Here is a 15541-nt window from a genome sequence, read left to right as displayed (position 1 = left end):
CAATATGAAATGTCTTTCCCCATTCATTAAAGGGCTAGAAAAGCACAAAGTGAAATTAAATGGAGAAATGGAGAAAAGAGAAATAATGCAGAACGGCAGATAATATAATTCACAAGGGTTCTTCAGTATGTAATAAGTATGCTGTTCTGTATGAGAACTTGGAGCAGTCATGGCAAGGAAAGCACTCTAAAATCAGGAGTGTCCTAAACTCATAACATCAAATCTCCCAGACAACTCTCTCATCGGCGCTCTTCATCAAGAATATACAAAGACAAACAGTATTGAAAAAGCACCATATCATTTCTGAAACCTAACTTTCATTTCCCTTCAAACAAAGCAAAAAAACGTACAAGAAACAGGTCAGCCCTCTTTCTTTTTAGTTTTTGAACAAGAGGTTTGTAACATTAGTCTAAGTTCGCTAATATTTCACTCATTTTATACTGAAGGCAATCTTCAAATGAGCATTAGAAAGTGAAACAGTTCACCTATCAAATGATGCTCACAATGAAGCCCGAGAGGTAGGCTACTAACATTTTACATCGTAATAATGCATAACCATCCCATCATTGAGGTCTCAGCAGAGTAAAGCATACGTAAAGTAAACTGGAAAGACAAAACAAATTGTCTCAATTCTGTGCCACTGTAGCATAAGGAGCAACTTGTATCATACAATTCAGTTGATTTGCTACATGGTTCTCCTAGAGTATATGATATATTGCATTCCACTGTGTCAACTGAAAGTGCTGTGAATTTGAAAATACCCAGGACGATCATAGCTAGAACATGATTTTGCAGCTCAGTCTAAACAAAGAGTTTTTGCAAAGTGGAAGACCACAGAGTCACTGATACTGTATCATTTAACCAACATCTCCTTATGCTATCCTATCAGAATCTGAAACAGTAACAAAATGTTTTGGCTTAGGAGTAACAAAAGCACCAACAGCTGAAAAATCAAAACAACATAAAACTGTTGTGACACACCATAAAGTATTTTGAAGAAATGTTGAATTGATATCAATGTAATTGAGCATGGGACTGTTTCTAATATCAGAACGTCCCACTTTGTGAAATCACAGCTCTGGCTTCAATACGTCATTGTTTGAGATGCCTTAATTCAGTTTAAAATGCCAAATCAGAACGTAATTTCATCAAATGGCTCTGTTGGAAAGAGCTCATGCAGTTGTCTCCATTTTCAGCTTAAATTTGATGCTCTGGGTTTAAATTCAACCAACAAGACAACGGTGCACCTGTGTATATAAATTTAAAGGCATTTCGATTTAAACAACTGTACAAATATGATCATTTCCACCCCATCAAATACTCCACACAATGAAGCCAAAGTTAATAAGAACAATAGACCTCATCTAATTGTAAAATACTTCCTTTCTGTGTATGACGTCGACATGCATAATATTCTGATCATGTCCGTAACATGAATTAATAAGGGCTGGTTGAAAGTTGTCCATCAAGCCCTGAATATCACACACACATAAAAGCCAAAGGGCAGACAGCACACACTGGACATGGTTAATCAATGCAACTCCACTGCTTGAGAAACACAGCTGAATATCAGATGTTCATCTAGAATACATTGAGACACTCAATTCATATCGTCTTTTTTTTCTTTAGCATATTTATTGATTTATTTAAGCATTTATAGATATGTGTGTCCAGTGTGTTTTGTCCACAGGGGTTGATGAACAAAGGCTGTGGAACCAACCTCATTGACAAATCAAGCACAGCACAAATCTGTGATACATGTGTCACTATATGCAACACAGTTTCAATACAGTCATCATACATATTACAATGAAAGGCAGTGACAATGCTTTTCATTTTAATGAAAATGTGTGCTGTTATTGTTTATTATAATATATATTTTTTGTTCTTTTAGAAAAATATCTATGTTTAAAACAAAACCAAGTGCATCAAGCTCTCCCTTCTCTCTTCATTGACAAAAATAACATTTTCAACATTACATTACAATCATTGTATATATATATATATATATATATATATATATATATATATATATATATATATATATACACACACTGAATATATGTATGCATACATAATATATATTTATATATATTTTATATATATATAGTTTTAGCCATAGAAAATGTTCATAGTGCACCACATGCCTTTTTAGTTGCCAACGTGAGATAACTATGAAATAATAATAATAACCATAATAACAATATCTGTGATAACTGCATTAAGACAACAGTAACAGATAGAAGGAGCAGCTAACAGCCCCACAAAATTCTTCCATTTGGCAGCAACGGCACAATCAAGAGCAAAAGAGAAAAAGCATCATGAAAAATCAGTAACTCAAAACATCAAAAACATTCACAGGAAAGTAAACGGTTCATATTCAAAAGCACATCCCGTCCTTTAGGTCGGCAACCGTTTCGTGTTCCTTCCGTCCACAGCTGGCATTTGTGCTTTTTTTCCATTTTAATCATCAACAACAACCCCCTTAAAGAAAGAAATCAACTGGAGATGTAGTACTCTGTGACTTCCATTCACAATCAAAGCCTAGAGCTGTGCTTAACCACATCCACAACTCAAGGACTATGTCAAGGACTTTTAGAAGCACAGAGACCACTCATCCAAAACCAAGAGGTTGTCCTTTTTTTTTTTTTTTTGGTTGCTCATTATAATGCTCTTCAAACACATTTTATGTTGTCATCAGATAAGCCACTTTTGAGATCAGAGTTAATACTATCATTGAAACACAGAATGAAACAAACAAACAAACACCTCAAGAAAGGGGAAAGGTTGAACACTGTGTGAAAGCTCTCAGGGGATCAGCGGGAGATGACAGGTAGAGCATGGTCTTGTGAATACTCTCGCCATCTCCTACCTCCACATTACAAGGGCTCTCCAAAACTCCTCCACTGGCCTTGCCAAAGTCTAGCCAGTGTGCCTCCACTCATTCAAAATCAAATCCTCAATGCTGAGGAGAAATAAAGAGTCCCGTTCCTTTAGCCAGTGTGGTGGCATCTGAGATGGCATTTGATCTGCGTGCTGAAGCTGGCTGGTTTTCGGTATTTTGAAATGTCTGCTCATTTTGAGGTTCCACCATGGGCCGGGGTCCGTGCGAAGGGGATTTGTGGTGTCGGAGTGTGGGCTGGCACTCACTCAAGGTTCCATGGGTTTTCAGGGTCCAACGGGCTCTCAGGGGCTGAAGACTTCAGAGAGAACCATAGGTACATAGAGACAGGAGAGAGGAGAAACAGATGTGGAGATGGACAACAGAGGGAGAAAAAAAAAAGACAGATAGGTACTATAGAGTGTGTGGTCATGTCCTTTTGTCACAGGAAGAGGTGTGGATGAACTGGATGAAGAAAAAAAGGGTAGCAAGGACGCCGGAAACGAAAAACCAAACCCACAAAGCAGTTCTGTGCCCCCTTTTTTGCTTAGACAAATACACAGCAGGCACCTGGCATGGATGGAGAGAGAAGGAGGGAGATGATACACCAATGTAAGCCAGAACGAGAAAAGATCAAAGCAAGGGGGAGTGCGCTGATGTGCTTTTATTGTTACTGTACGTCAAACGGATTCGAATGTCTATGACAATTTAAGTGTGTATGTGTGTGTGCATGGGCTATTGACTCATCTTGATATTAAGCCTGAATTCATTGTGAATTAATATACACTTACATCATTTGATGAAGTCACTCAGATGCTAATGCATCTGGGCCTCGGTTTCAAATCGAAAGGCTTTAATCTAAAAGATCAGTACAATGCCGGAGAGATGTAATACCTAATGTTTGAATTTGTATGTGTGCATGTGTTGCTGTCAACAGGCAAGCAGAGGCAGAGAGACGCAGAGCTCTCAAAGTGCAAGAAGCGAGGGTGAGTTCAGGGAATCAGAGGACTGATCGCTACTGCTGGTTCGCTGGTTAGCGCTGGCCCCGCAGGCTCCCTCTGGGTAGGTGAACACAAATGAAGATGTGTATGAGGGGATGTAGCTGCCGGCGTCAGGGTTACCGCCACCGTCGGCAACAAGGCACGGGCCGTCCGGCGCCGGCTGGCCCTGCCTATAGAAAGAACTAGAAAAGGCTACCTCCTGCATCATCCCTTGCTGCTGTTGTGCTGGGGCCGGCTGTGTCTGCGTGGGCTGTGAAACCGGGACGTGGTGGTGGTGGTGGGACGAGTAGGCAGGCGGCAGGTAGAAAGTGTCCTCCTTCACAGTCAAACCCACCACGGAGACAGAAGGCATCTGCTGGGACGTCTGCGGCAGTGGCAGCGGCAGTGACAGCGGCAGCGGCGCGGGGGGCTGGTCCTGATAGGGAATTTTGCAACCGGGTTGGTGGGCGACCAGGACGAACTCCAGGCGCTCCTTCTCCTTTTGCAGCTCTGATATTTCAGCCTCAAGCTCTGCCTTCTCCTCCTCCAACATGTCTGTCTCCTTAGGTTGGAGAGACAAGAGGAGGACACAAGGGGACAGAGATTATATGATCACATGAAATGAGGACAAAAACAAGGGTTTCCTTTTATCATAGTTGTTCAGGCATAGAGCTACTTCAAAAATGCATGTTGCTATAGTTGCAGAGAGCAACAACAAAATAAACTTGGAGAAAATGCCATTTTCTTAATTGCGAACTCAGTTCCCACAATATAATTATGGTGGGTTTACACTCTTTGTTCTAATTACAATGCAGCATAATGCATATGTGTGTGTTGGAATCATTTACAAACTATCATTCTAAAAATGATTGTTATGAGCAGATTGGCATGTTATGAATCCAGTAATTATGATGCCTTTGCATTCATCTATTATTATGGATGAAATATTGTAATGTAACAAGTGTAATTATATGTGAGTACAGCATCGCTCACCGACTGTAACCTGTCTGTGAGCTCACGCCGTCGGTTCCTACACTTAGCGGCAGCCAGTTTATTTCTCTCTCGTCTAACACGTCTCTTCTCCTCCTCCTCAGCTGTCAGCTGGGAACAGAAAAATTTTAGTTTTTACATTTGATTTTTTTTTTTTATCAAAATGTTAAATGACTAACCATGCTGTCATGGTCCTCACTCACTGTTTCATCCCGTGCACGGCGACGGCTCCGAGATTGTCTCACTGGGCCAGGAGTATCACAGCTTGGTGGGGTGAAGCCTCCACCAGATGAAAAGCTTGTGCCTGGCAGGTCATAAGGATCCAAAGCAACAGGCTGCGTCATGGTGCTGGAGCCTGTGCCGCTTTGCCCTGGTGCAACGGAGGAGATGAGAGTGGGCTGCACCATCCACTGCAGATCCTGGCTGGTGGTGATGGCCGTCACTGTGGGCACAAATGAGCTGGGCATGTCCACCCCTGCCCCGGTGCTGGTCGACCCTCCACCCACCCCTACCACGCCAGTGGTTGATACACACTCCTGGAAACCAAAAACATAAACAGTATATAACTATGGGCCCCAGCTTGCGTTGTAAACAAAGCTATAAAAGCTAACTAAAACCATAAAAGCCCAATTTTGTTACTTGAAGCTAAATTATAGTTGAGTGAAATAAAATTATATATACAAAAAATAAAAATCTTATTTTTGTTCAGTCTAAGAGGATATTTTACACTAAAATTAACATTCTGTCATCATTTTCTCCCCCTCAAAAACACCCTGAAATACAGTGGTTCCAAACCTGATGTACGTTTATTTCTTCTGAAAGAAGATATTTTGAAGAATGTGGGTTATCAGACAGTTAACTGTAGCCATTGACTTCCACAGTATTTTGTTTCCAATCTATGGGAGATAATGGGGACCAAAACTGTTTTGTTCTTCAAAATATCTTTTTTTATATTCAACATAAGAAAGAAGCTCATATGGGTTTGGAATGACATGAGGGAGAGTAAATAACGACGAAATTTTTGGTGAACTATCCCTTCAACTTGAAGTAACGACAAAAACTCAAATGAAACAAACTAAAACTGATAAATAAATAAAAACTATACAGACAGAAAAATCTATAAAAATGACAAGAACACACAACAAAATTACTAAAATTATAAATAAAATAAAAATAAAAACTGAAAATCTAAAATCTAAAAATACATTTTAAGGCTTTTTGTGTGTATTTATAAGGCTATAATAATGTATCAATGATAGTAAAATACCACTTGCTGTAAAGCTGTATCTTCCTCCATGTAAAAATAACAGACTAATGAAACAGAAAAAAAGAGTAAGGATAATGAAAAGCAGCAAAAATATGAAAAAGACATGGATTCTTATCAGAATTGAATGTTTTAACGTTGTTTTAAAAAGAAATCCAACAAATTACCAACAAATGGGTGTCCAAATACAAGTACACAATACATTTTACGTTTTACCAATCTGTACATAGCTATTAAAACATATTTAGAAGAAAAATCTATATTGGTACGGTTACTTTTTTTAGAAAACAAAACAAAAAAAGGCCCAGTGATGCCAGTGTGAGTTCCATGTTTCATTAATATTCATTTAAAAGCGTGTTAGGCAAAGGCGCACGCTATACGCCGTAGCCAATAAGCGCCCTCGAATCCCCCCTCCCGTCCCTGTTCCTCCGCCCCCGTCACACCCCCGGTGTTCCCCTTAGCAACGCAACGTAACACTCCAAAATAGAACGCATTGACGTCACGCAGAAGTCTGAGAAGCAATAGCAGCAGCACTGAGCACAGGGCGGAGCTTCGTGCGAGAACGTCGGAGAGTTCCACAGCTTTGTCATCTGTTTCGCGACGTGCTGTAAACCCACCACGTTGCTAACCGCCTGATTACGCGGGCATGCTGACTTGTCAGTATTCTAATGATTTCTATTCCGACTTAACACACCTCTAAACACACTCGAACGAATTCAAATGCATTCCCTCAGCAACGTCGCTCCGCTTCTCAAACAGAAAAAAGGAAATCTCGCAGCTGCCGCGCTGTTTAGCAAAACGGTTCTTTGCACGGACAAACACGATGTTAAAATGTGAATAAATAAATAGCCTACTGTGACTTACTTGCAGTGCGCTAGTGGTGGGCGGACTCCCGAAGGATTCCACGGACGACAGGTACTGAGATTCAAGAGAAGGAGATGAGCTTCCACGGGAGCCGGCGTCGGGGTCTCCGGGGAACCCCTGAAACATCTCCCCGGTGGAGCCGAGAGAAGCCGAAACACCTACTGTGCCCGGCGAAAACGGGATGTCACCTGTCACCCAACAGAAGTCACATGAAACGCTTTTTCGTCAGGACATCCACTATTCGCTTACGTTTGTAACCCGTAATGCTTCATAAAAAGAGAAAAGTGGATGCATTACATTTAAAAATATGTTATATTAAAGTCACTTACCGTAACAAGTTTTATTTGGAGTCTTCGTCAAGATGTCCTTAGTCTCTTTCCAAAACAGTTGCATTAAGACATTAATCCAGTTCCCTGCTGGAGGAAACTTCTAAAATCCAATCTCTTTTTGAATAACACTTCCCAGGCCTTGGTGCAATCCGTGAAATATGCATTTATAAATCCATAAAATATAATCCGGAATGTGTTTGTTACAAACAAGAGTAGAAGGTTGTTCGGTGTGTCGGCAGCAGCGTCTTGTGAATGAAGCCTGAGAACGCATTGTAAAGTAGGGAGTCCTGGCTCCTCCTCTTACTGGTGTTCCGCAGACGTAGGTGCCCATATATGGTCCAAAAGCACTGTTTTTGTTTTCGGTATCCAAGCAATATGACGTGTAAGGGATTCCCTCACCCACAGAAAGAGACAGCTCGATCGCGGTCAAGAATAGGTACGTTTACTACTACTTCCACGAGATATTTTTAATTGTTACATGGTTTTCACGGACAATATTTAGAAACGACACGGTTTGCAAATATATTTACGTCAACAAACAAACTATTTTCCCTAAAAATGTTCTCTTTTAATAAAATTATCGAAGACAAGAGATTGAAACACCAGATTTAAACAGGATAATAATAAACAAATAAAGAATCGTATTCAAATTTATTTATTTTTCATTAATTACATTAAAAGTGGTGGATAAAGTGCACTGCATGATTTAACTTTGACAAGTTTTATTTAAAAACATGAAGACAATGAGATTTATGTTTTTAATTATAGTGCACTGATATAGTGCAGAAATGTGTACAAATACAGACTAAGAGAAAACACAAGAGCAGTGCGTAAAGCTGATTGAAGTATGTTTGCTGAGGTAGCGGTTAAGCACAGAAGGGAAACCCGCTTTTAGCTGTTTTGACTCCACTGTAAACTTTCTCATCGACACGCCCCACGGAATCCCTTAAACACTGGAGCTTCCATCGAACGCGAACTGTCTTGAGAACCGGTCGGAGCAGAGATTTAGCCTTCATTACCGTTGTCTATTGTGGGTAAGTTTGGGAACTATTCATCTAATTCTTTGTTAATATTATTTGTGTTACATAAATCTGCTTACCACATTCGATTCAGCGTTGCTATATTAAAAGAAAGTTATGCTTTTTATTAAATGCCAGTTTTAAGACAATCACTTACTCAGTATAAATACTAAACCAAATGCTTAAAATGATTGAAATGCATGTATAGCTACTACGATCAACGGAATGTGTCAGTTTCGCACTCAGCAAAACAAAGCGCTCATTGTTAAGGCTGATACCCTCGCCATTTACAAGAAGCTATGTAGCCTGCAAGTTCCAAGTCGGACAGTGGGCTGCAGTGACGGGAGTCACAGTGAGTGTCACACAGGCTACTGTCACATTCACTTCATGTAGGAACAAACCTGATTCATTTCTGCGTGCAAGGAAATGAGTGTGGCTGCTCGTTATCAAGGCAAAATATGGCGAGATAAAACATACGCCAGTGTTGGTACACCTCGACGGTGGGGAAGGGGGGGTAACAATAATTAGTCAGCAGCGCTTGAACGTCACCGGCGGAGCACGCCGTGTCCAGCGGCAGACATTAATGACTGAACCGGAATGACTAATGCGGAGTACTTCTGTGTGCTGCAAACATTTCACCAGTACCCACCAGAACGTTAAAACACGACGGTTACGTCAGAGAAACTACATGTGGGACGCTTAAAGATAAGATAGATAGGGGAAAATATCTATATTTCGCTTTAATACAGTGTGGCAGTGTGTTTGAGGGGCTGGCATCAGTCAGTCTAGTTAATGCAAGTTTCATATGTTAGTTTATGATGTAATTTAGCTAAAAAAAAATGAGACTGAGCTAACGAGTCATTATTTAGGCCAACCCTATATCACTTTTTTTTTCTTAATGTCTCATGTTAGACAGAATGACAGTCTTTGAACATAGTGAAAGTGAATGGTGACTAAGGCTGTCAGCCACCAACACTCTCTTTTTTAACGGTAGAAAGAAATGCGTGCATGTTTGGAACAACATAAATGTGAGTCAATTATGACTTTTTATTTTGGATGAAGTGTCTCTAAGTTCCGCTAATTTGCACCATAACATTTCCATTCTAGTCAAGAAATGCACGGACGAAGGGAAACAATACGATAGCAAACAAACGTCTTGTAACCGTCGCACTTCTTGTGGTTTAATGCAAAACAGACTAGACGGATTCTGAAAGCAAACAACCCCGCGACGTTTACGACCAACCCTGCGTGTGTATACAACGTCTCGTCGCCGTGGAAACCCCGTTCCTGCACGTCTGACGCAAGGACGTCTCGACGATTGGTTCCTTTTTTGTTTTCGCTGCGTAGCAACCGGTTTCCGTGGTAACACGTAAAGGGGCGGGAAAGTGGTTTCATGTAGTCCGTGAGGTTTCACAGACGAGGGAAAGTGCTCTTCGTGTGTGCGAGCGTGTGTTTACATTCTTTGATGAGGTCTTTAGAGGCGAGTGTTTTGCTTTTTAGTATTTAGACCACAGGAAGACTTACTTATATTTCCATTTATTTTTTTCAGTAGCCTAAGTCCCATTAGCCGTGTAGCCAGAATGCTAATCGTCCGACATGACTGTGTAAATATAACGTTAGCTGTTATGTTGCTAAAAAAGTACATTAAACAGTGCACTGTATCAAAATCACGTTTGTATGCTCGTACAAAGAGACCGAGTGCGCGACATGTGTATAATCTGTCGGATAGTTAGTTTATTGTAGTCTCTTGGAGTCTTGTAAGCAACGACAGGCTGCTAGAAAATCGAAATCGAAAGTTGTACTTATTTCTTTAACTTTTACACAACTCTTGCAAACTAATTCGACTGTTTCTGTTAAGTAATTTTTGTTTCGCAAATCGTTGAAGTACCTATTAAACTTTACCACGTGGTCGTGAATTCAGACGTCGTTGCTTTAAAGTTGTTCATGTTGTAAATAACAACCCACTCATATCAAACCAAGATTAAGGTTCCTAAAACCACGAGGATAAAGAACTAGTTTTATTTTTTGAATTTTTTAATAATTTAAACTTTTTTTCTTACATAGCAGGACATTCCGTTATAATTTATAATTCAGTGGACAAAACATTAGTTGTATGAGCTAACAGTGGTTGATGACAGTTTATTGCAATTAATTAGGAAATTAAAGAAAATAATTAATCATGCCCTTTGACCCTGTATGACGAGTCCATAATAATAGGAGTTTCAAAACACAGGAATTATGATAATACAGAAATGGAAATGTAAAAAAAATCTGAAATAATGGCCTTTTTCGAGAACAGCTTAAGCAGGACAGCATACAAGGTCGATGTTATGAGGCAGCATAGGTTTAGGTTTCCTATATATGAATGTGTCAATTGCTTTGCTGAAAACAAATAAATAATTTAGCCTATATGTTTTAATTAATTAATTATATATATATATATATATATATATATGTATATATATATATATATATATATATATATATATATATATATATATATATATATATATATATATATATACAGTACAGACCAAAAGTTTGGAAACATTACTATTTTTAATGTTTTTGAAAGAAGTTTCTTCTGCTCATCAAGCCTGCATTTATTTGATCAAAAATACAGAAAAACATTAATATTGTGAAATATTATTACAACTTAAAATAATAGTTTTCTATTTGAATATACTTTAAAAAACTAATTTATTCCTGTGATGCAAAGCTGAATTTTCAGCATCATTACTCCAGCCTTCAGTGTCACATGTAACATCCAGTCTATCACATGATCATTTAGAAACCATTCTAATATTCTGATTTATTATGAGTGTTGGAAACAGTTCTGCTGTCTAATATATTTGATGAATAAAAGGTTAAAAAGAACTGCATTTATTCAAAATAAAAAAAAAATTCTAATAATATATATTCTAATAATATATTTTCTTTACTATCACTTTTTATCAATTTAACACATCCTTGCTGAATAAAAGTATTGATTTTATTTAACAAAAAGAAAGAAAAAAAATGACTAACCCCATATTACTGACCAGTAGTGGTTGTTATTACAAATATTTATATTTTAAAAACATAGCTTCTTTTTTTTACTTTTTATTCATCAAAGTATCCTAAAAAAGTATCACATGTTCTGAAAAAATATTAAGCAGCAGAACTGTTTCCAACTTTGATAATGAATCCTCATATTAGAATGATTTCTAAAGGATCATGTGATAATGATCCTAAAAATTCAGCTTTGCATCACAGAAATAAATGATAATTTAAAGTATAATAAATTTAAAAACCATTATTTTAAATTGTAATAATATATAACAATATTACTTTTTTTCTGTATTTTTGATCAAATAAATGCAGGCTTGATGAGCAGAAGAAACTTCTTTCAAAAACATTAAAAATAGTAATGTTTCCAAACTTTTGGTCTGTACTATATATATTTACACCTATGCTAATTTATTTAAACATATTAGCTGTTATACACATGTAGAAATGAAATACATTATTTTTAAATGTTTTGGTAGTTAAGTAAGTAAATAGGCAGGTCATTTGGCATACTGATATGTCCAGTAATCATGAACTAACTTGCCAGGAGCATTTACTGTGATGATCATTACATATATTGTTGTTTCTTAGGAGACTGCTGTTACTGCAGTTTGTGTGCTGGCAGAACAGTGAATAGGAAAATATGTTCATTTGCATTTGTTTCAAACTGCCCAACTTCGCTCCTCGTTTTCGGTTGTTCTCATGCATTCATTTGGCTTTATGCAAAAATAAAGCTCAGTTTTCCTGTCTTGGCACTACTTCAGAGCCATATTGTTTGCTTTGGATTGTTCATTTTTTTAATTAACCCCTTGCTGCCGTGCTTCCCAAAAAAAGTTCCATAATGCAGGGGAGTGCTGTATGTTTTGTTTACCCGACTCTGAGACTGTTTTCGTCTCTCTGGGCTTTGTACAGCTTGAACCCCTGCAGCAATCACGAGAGTGTCTTGTTTCCTGGAGAGGCGGGACATGTTTGCTTGGTTCCCTGCCCAAAATATTTGTAACCAGGCAACAACTAGGCCCGTCCCACAATAGTTCGTTGTTGTTGACACCCCTCTTGCTGTTGCATAACTTCTTCTTCCCAGCACCACAACTCAAAATTAGCAACCTCATAAAACTGCACAATCAATGTGAATTTGGCTTGTATTGCTTCTGTTTTATTCCTCTGGACCTTCACTGCATGAACTTCATAGTTTATTTCTTTACTCTTTGGACTTGACTGCAGCGTTTGCACACTGATGCACCGAGTTACAAAGTGTTGAACTGAAAGTGACTTTGCTGCTGCTGTAACCTCCATTAACATAGATGTTTGTTTACACAGACTGGCTACGAGGCAAACATTTTAGTTGCCTAAAAAAACAATACTTGCCTTATAAAGCATAAACTGAATGAGTAAGGAAATAGTCTTGCATACGTCTCTGTTGTGAATATGAAATCAAATCTTGAATGTTACCCTAATGAAAAAAGAAAAAGAAAAAAAAGTGGTCTTCGGTGGTTTGCGAGCTGGCTCTTTGAGCAGTGGGTCTCAACCTTTCTTGTTTAAACCAATGAATTTATATGTCTTTTCCAGATGTTTGTAATTTACTGGATAAAGATTTTGAAAAATATTTTTACTCAGTTTCTACTCAATAAAATATTTTAGAACTTGGCATAGCTAGAAAAATGTATAATCTTTATTAAAATGTATTTGGTGTTTTATTTGTGCCACCTAGAATTAGCCTTCCTGATATATCTAGGTTTATCTAGGCTTTGGTGATCCTGGTCCATTGAAACCCCAAACAAATGGTTGAGGGTGTGACTTTTATTTTGTCTTATTTTTATTTATTTAATAAGGAACAATTACACACATTAATAATACAAAAAAAAAAAAAAAGTGTGTCAGATTTAGCCAAACTGGTTCATTTTCACCCGTGCTCCCTTGGCAGGATGATGTTAAAGACAATGAAAACAGCAGACAAAGTATTCTCTTAACATTAATAATAAGGATGATGATTATGATTTTAAATGAGTTTGCTGAACTATGAATTAGAAATATGAATCATGAATAAAAACCTTAAAAACAAATTATTCTGAATGATTTTAAGTCATCTTGTGACTCTCTTTCTGAGGCCACCTAGATTTAGGGGTTTTGGTCACTTTCAGATTTCCAGCTCGGCCTGACAGGGAGACCCTATTAAACTAGCCAAGAACAGTTTAAACAACTTCAAAACTATGGTAAATGCTAGCAAACTTCAACATACATTAAACATTTAACATTCCTGCCTTCCTTGTAGTAGGATTTTAGGTTTGATTCATTTGGATATCTGTAATTTATATCAGCTTTGTTCATCAAGAAACTAGTCTCTTCCACTCTCCCTTTTTCATTTGTCTCATAAATGGGGAAACTCTCAGTCATGTCTGGAAACATCTGGAGGGGCAGACAGCATGAGGTCATTGCTCTCATCCGGGTTCGCCACACGTGTACGTCTGTCTGCGCTGAAGAAATGTGAGAGAGATGCTGTGGAATTTACATTTTTGTCAGAAACAGAGCCTTGTGATTGGCTCCCCTGCATCTGCATTATTTGTCCTGTTAACTTGTTCAGAGAAACTGGATTTCAACTTGCTGCTATCAAATCCCATGTGGCTGAAAGCACAAACGTAAGACTGTTTTGTAAAACTGAAAAACAAACCCGGGAACTAATATTTGAAATACTGTCCTTACTCTTATTTACTGGCATCTGTGGTTCCATGAAGAACCATTCACAAAAGGTGGAAAATGGTTGTTAAGATTATTAAAATGTTCTTCTCACTAAGAAAAAAAAAAAAGTTATTTTAAGAACTGTTCCCTGAAAGGTATTTCAGTGAACCTAAAATGGTTCTATGTCAATGTATGGTTCTTTATAAACATCCTAAATGTAACAGCGAGGTCTGGGTGACCCTGACCTAAATAGTCAAGTATTTTCAATGACTATTGCCCAATATTAGACCACAGACCAGTGACGGACAAGACTTTAATTCATTTACTCCATTACATTCACGATTTCCTGTCAGGATAATGTCACTGAGCAGTCAAGGAAACTGTGAAGGAAAAGGAAACGGTGTGCTGTCTTTGATCAGTGTTCGTTCGTTCGCATTCCGATCAAAATCAGATGGCAGGAAGGTGTTTTTCGAAAATAAACACTGAAAAGTGCCTGAACAGGACTGACTTTTTAAAGTCAATTCTGCTGAGAACGCCACATCGTAATTTAGATTCACCATCACCAATTGTCTGTCTGAATCCAGCTCTCACTGGCACTCCATTGTGTGGAAGAACATGAATTGCCATTTTGTTCCATGTAAGACTGTGCAATTCAGCGGGCTAAAGCATTACTGAAATGCAATGGGTTTAGTATTCAGCAGCGTAGCGTGACTCAGACAGCGTAAACCTCAAGCGCGTCAAACGTAGCCTACTTTCTGTAGGCCTCATGCCAGACAGAGAGACACAGCGCTGGATCAGAGAGTGAGAGAGAGAGAGAGATTGCACTCTTTCTCTACCTCCTCTCTGCATTTCCATCAGTCTCCAGCAATTCTTTCTTTCAACCCCCACATTCTCTCTCCTGATCTTCACATCCATCTCCCCCACTCCTCCAATGCTTATGCAACAGTTGCCCTATTTTTATGCGGGAGGTTGTGAGGCAAGAGAGATTGAAAGAGCAGGTGGGAGGGAATGATGGAGATAGGAGGAAGGGGGCTCCAGGAGTGCTGTCTGTGCACACTGCACACGTCAGACAAACTGTCCCTTTCTGACTCCCCCTACCCCCCCGTGTGCCACTCTTCTTCTCCGTCATCACCCCCCCCCCACGCTCTCCCATGGTCGAGTCAAGATGAACCTTGTTTTCTGAAACACTCGCGAGATTGGCATTTATTGGTGATTGAGGTAAGAGTGTAAGGTTGCTGTGGGGCGCCAAAATAAAATGGTTACAAAAAGTGTTTCTTTTAACTCATGTAATAGATTTCATTTAGGACTATATGCTTTAACATACTGTAATTGGAAAGGATAGAGTTGAAGCAAAAAACAGCACTGTGGGAGAAAAATAGACTTAAAGGGATAGTTCATGTTTCATTTGACAAATAAAAACGGACTGTGGGTTACACCTACATATTAAACGGATTGAACATTTGTCCCTCACGGCCCCGTTTTCATTTGTAGCT

General features: G+C 38.6%; 2 protein-coding genes across 7 annotated transcripts in view; one reads left to right on the top strand and one right to left on the bottom strand.

Annotated features, from left to right (window-relative positions):
- Positions 1–1244: 1244 nt before the first annotated feature.
- On the bottom strand, positions 1245–7557 carry LOC132156033 (protein FosB-like). 6 transcript variants are annotated; one of them, XM_059564851.1, is made up of 6 exons: positions 7309–7557; positions 6980–7167; positions 5031–5387; positions 4855–4962; positions 4079–4423; positions 1245–3939 (listed from the first exon to the last, which is right to left on the bottom strand). In XM_059564851.1, exons 1-6 carry the CDS (start codon positions 7370–7372, stop codon positions 3874–3876), a joined length of 1128 nt encoding a protein of 375 aa, XP_059420834.1. In that variant the 5' UTR covers positions 7373–7557; the 3' UTR covers positions 1245–3873. The 6 variants fall into 6 exon arrangements, with proteins under 6 accessions (XP_059420834.1, XP_059420835.1, XP_059420836.1 ...); XM_059564852.1 differs by having other exon boundaries at positions 1245–3200; XM_059564853.1 differs by having other exon boundaries at positions 5055–5387.
- Positions 7558–13746: 6189 nt separating this feature from the next.
- The window catches only part of LOC132155515 (CLK4-associating serine/arginine rich protein-like), a 10448-nt gene continuing 8653 nt past the window's right edge, over positions 13747–15541 (top strand). Inside the window, exon 1 of the mRNA XM_059564305.1 lies at positions 13747–13856. Within this exon, the coding sequence (XP_059420288.1) occupies positions 13747–13856 (110 nt within the window). The remainder of the gene's footprint in view (positions 13857–15541) is intronic.

Source organism: Carassius carassius, chromosome 13 (assembly GCF_963082965.1).
Source record: "Carassius carassius chromosome 13, fCarCar2.1, whole genome shotgun sequence".
Lineage (NCBI taxonomy): Eukaryota > Metazoa > Chordata > Actinopteri > Cypriniformes > Cyprinidae > Carassius > Carassius carassius.
The sequence above is the reverse complement of the archived record's forward strand: the minus strand, read 5'-3'. Positions and strand labels throughout refer to the sequence as shown.